This window comes from Nanorana parkeri, unplaced genomic scaffold (genome assembly GCF_000935625.1).
Source record: "Nanorana parkeri isolate BGI_ZX_2015 unplaced genomic scaffold, ASM93562v1 scaffold560, whole genome shotgun sequence".
Taxonomy (NCBI): domain Eukaryota; kingdom Metazoa; phylum Chordata; class Amphibia; order Anura; family Dicroglossidae; genus Nanorana; species Nanorana parkeri.
In genome coordinates, this window is record NW_017306828.1 from 506,755 (window position 1) to 510,935 (window position 4,181).

The 4,181-nt window shown below is 45.9% G+C and overlaps 1 protein-coding gene across 1 annotated transcript in view; it reads right to left on the reverse strand.

Moving 5' to 3' along the window:
• Nucleotides 1-3,642: 3,642 nt before the first annotated feature.
• The window catches only part of LOC108791566 (cat eye syndrome critical region protein 2), a 40,805-nt gene continuing 40,266 nt past the window's right edge, over nucleotides 3,643-4,181 (reverse strand). The window contains exon 18 of the mRNA XM_018562084.1: nucleotides 3,643-3,927. Within this exon, the coding sequence (XP_018417586.1) occupies nucleotides 3,643-3,927 (285 nt within the window). The remainder of the gene's footprint in view (nucleotides 3,928-4,181) is intronic.

Here is a 4,181-nt window from a genome sequence, read left to right on the forward strand (position 1 = left end):
TGTTCTTAGAATAAGAGGTCAGCAATGGTTTCTCTTCATGCCATCCTCCAGCTAAAACTTGAGTCTGGATGGGTAAAAGGGTTTGCTGTGTCCCCATTGGAGGAGTCCCTTCACTTCCTTTCCAGGTGATGTGTTGGAATCTCCCATATGGGGTCACAGCCTCCTCTCTCTATCCCCCCCCCCCCAAAAAAATTGAATACTTAAAAGGACAGGAGCAGGCAAACTCCAACCCTCCAGCTGTGGTGCAACTACAAATCCCATTAGGCATTGCAAGACTGACAGAGGCAAGATGGAACTTGTAGTTTCATCACAGCTGGAGGGCCAGAGTGTACCCAACTTGTTTAGAATATATGTAAATATTGCAGCATTTTATCAGATACGGAGTTCTGGCCTTATGCTAAGGGGGGGGGACACATGCCTACGCACAGGTGACTTCCTGGGCATGGAAGGACGCTGCAGGTGATCCTGTTTAGCCCAAGATAGACAAAAACCTACAACAATATGGTAACACGACCTGGATGGTTTTTAAAAATGTATTATAAGCACCTCTCCTGTGGCCCATGTCCCCTACTCCCCCTGTGACCCAGCACTGCCAGTCTCTTCAGTCTTTGACAACCCCAGGAATGTTGCATGTCGTGCCGGCAGCCATATTCCCCGGCAAAAACACAGAAATAAAAAACGTAACTTTTTGTTGCAATGCCAAGCCGTGGTTCATCCTACGGCCTGTAGCGGACATGGGGGGTAAGGGGAAAAAAAAAAAAAGGAACCAGAACACGGTGGGGGACACGGGCTTCCTGGGATTGTCCAATGCTGGAAAGACTGATTGAGGCTGCAGTGTAGGAAGGGAAGGCACACAGGAGCCACAGGCTGCTTGAGAGGTGTACAGTATATGAGAGAACTCCCCGCTGCGGTTTCTCAAGGCGTATCTAAACCTTAAAAAATGCAGACAATTGCCATTTATCAGTCCCTTAGGTGTGGCGGTTACATTCATTTTCCTTTTTCCGGCGAACAACATTTTTAGCAAGTACAGAAAATACCTGCCGATATTGCTGGAAATGCCACATTTTAAACATCTGATCCCATCAGCCCACCTGTAATAGGGATGAACAAAGAAACCATGTTTGAAGTCCAGCCTGTGTGACAACCATAGCTCGCCCCATAGATACAGGGGAGAAGTGAGCGTAGCCACCCAAGGACAGGAAGTGTCTTATTTGAAGGATCGCCAGACAAAAATACAGGTGGGGAGGACTGGGGGGGGAGCCTGATAAAAGAAAACAAATGCAGCTGCTACAGCGAAGGACCGGTAAGATACACTGGGGCGAATGTATCAAAGCTGGGGCAGACAGAATTAGGAGCAGTTGCCCATGGTAACCAATCAGCACCTCTCTTCAGTTTGCTCAGATAAGATTTGAAAATGAGACAGAAGCTGATTGGCTGCAGTGCAAATCTGCTCCAGATTTTGTCTGCTCCAGTCTTAATAAATTCCCTTCATGGGGGGGGGTTTAAAAACTGGAGCAGACAAAATATGGAGCAGTCATGGCAACTGCTCCTAATTCTGTCTGCTCAAGTTTTGATAAACTCCCCCTCCCCCCCCCATATATATTTTATTTTGGGGTTTCCTCTGCTTCATTGGGTCCACCTGTCAGTTTTTCAAGCGGACCCAATCGGATGCCCAATGCTAGACCATGGGCCGCTGGGTGTAAATGGACGCCTGTTTACACCCGGTTACTCCCAACTATGGCCAGGAACGGAAAAAGAGATCTGATTGTGCCGGATCGGGAGTAATCTGACACACGTCTATTTACATACGACTCCCCATAAACTGACATGTGGTCCAGCAGTTCTCATTCCGGACACCGATGTGACCGCGGTGTACTGCTCTGATCAGCAGGGAATCTGTGCACGGACCCCCCTCCTGATCAGCCCGTGTGAAAGGGGCCTTATTGTGGCCACACACATATGGATATAAAAAATAAATTGATTTGCTGGAACTAAACCAATCAAGTTGCAATGCAGAGATTATCCAATGGATTTAAAGGGCTCAATGGATTTTGATTCTGCTGCAGTGGAATTTTGCTGATTGCTTTTAATCTTTCAAACATCTGTGCGTGTTGGCGAACCGCAATACAAATCAATTGCACAATCGATCGTTTACAATCACCACTGATCAGTCAAATGTTTGACCAATATATATTCAGTTGATGGTAAAACTATGACACAATACTGCATGTGTTGACTCATCTGATATTTGAACTGATGAATGACTTTTTTGTGATCGCATCTAGAACAATCGCAAGTCACTACATGTATAGTGTATGGCCACCTATAGACACGAAACAGCTGCATTGTGGACATTTTTGTCACTGGACTTGAACCTGTTTTAGGAGACAACTTACCAACAACATTTTCATGCTAATCGGGCAAGCATACCACAACTTTATTGTACCACTTACTCCTGCCCATGAAAAAGAAAAAAAAGGCAACTTGTATTTTATTTTCCTGGTCCTAAACCAAACGGAATCCATCTCATCACAGGGCAAAGTCTAATTTGCTCACCCAGAATGCCACAGGAAATGAAGCGATCCAAAACTTTCTATAATTCATTAGTTGCAAAACAAAAGTAGATCCCAGAAAGAGACATGAAAAAAAAAAACTAAAAAAAAACTCCAGTACAAAACATTGGGGGGGGAACGTGTGGATGAAGGCAGCAAGACGTAGCTTGTAAACAGAGGAGGCAGTGAAACCACACTCCTCACTTCCTGAGAATAGCTGTCTATGAGCCGGCCCCCACGGAGCGATTCAGTGTAATCCAACTACATGATATTTAATAGATCACTCCGCATGGGGAGGGAGGGGGCTGCAGTAGTTCCAAAAGATTAGGCCACATTGGTAGGGAATCCCAGAAGGCACACAGGCCCGGAATGGGCAATAGAAACTTGGTCTGGTGGGCTTTCTTCCCTTCTACTCTTCATAAATGCTGAATCTGTCTGTTCCACTAGCTCTGTAACAAGGAGAACAAAAAAAAAAAATCGATGGTAAGATGGCAAAAATGTAGAAAAATTCACACATAGAAGCAGTGCAGAAAAGGTAAGGTGTGGCATTCATTGCACTAAAGTTATCAATATTTTATTGTTATACTCATAGCTCCGACATATTGCACAGCACTGTACAGAGAACACTGAGCCATTCACATCAGTCTCTGCACCAGAGGAGCTTACACTCTAATGTCCATTAATAGTCACACACTATTGTTACTATCATACATTTATATAGCTCTGACATTCCACAGCACTGTGCAGAGAACACTGAGCTATTCACTGACTCATTGAGGCACTAAAATTAGAGCAAAAATGTTGTCCAGCGGCTAATTAACCGACCTATACATTTTTTTTTGATTGTGTTAAGAAACCAGAGACAGCAGGGAGGAGGGCTGCTCCAGGTTCTTAATTGAAACTAAACATCGCCAGAGGATACTAGATCTACGTCAAAGATACTAAACTTGTTGCACATCTCTGTAATACCTGGCTAGTGCTTCCCCGCTCTCACTCTAGAACGATCAACCATCTCCGCCATTCAGCAGTTCAATGTCAGAGTCTCAATGTCCATGAGGCTCTCAAACAGGACTTCTGAAGTGGGTGGAGCTTAGTTTGGAGTCAGAAAAAAGTCAAGCCTGTGTGTTTGGTGTGTGTCCAGGATCCAGGCATTGCCCAGTTGAGAGCCATAGCAAGGTTGAGGCGACTGAGGCACTCTCCTTGGGCGCAGGTGCGAGGTGGCGTAGCCAGGGCTCAGTGCGGCAGGGAGAAGAGGGCGGCACAGCCTGCAGCTTCTCCACTGGATCCCCGCCTGTATGGACAGAGGCAGCGGGGATCCGAGATCGGAAGCCGGAGGGGTGAGGGGCACGGAGGAGGGAGCTGTCGTCCAGGATAGCTGAGCGGTGAGGAGAGAGAGCCACTCAGCCAGGATCTGACATCATTCCCTGTTAATTCATGAATTTCTGAATGGGTAGTAGCACTCAGTACAGAGGCTCCTCCCCATTCAGAAACTGGTTGGTTGTAAATATTTTCTGAATGAATGGGAAGCCTCTGTACGGAGTGTTCTCTATTCCTTTAGAACAGTTTGCTGAAAAAGAGATTGAGGGTTTGAAAAGGGAAAATGTCAGGGGTCTTCTTAGACCCCCAAAT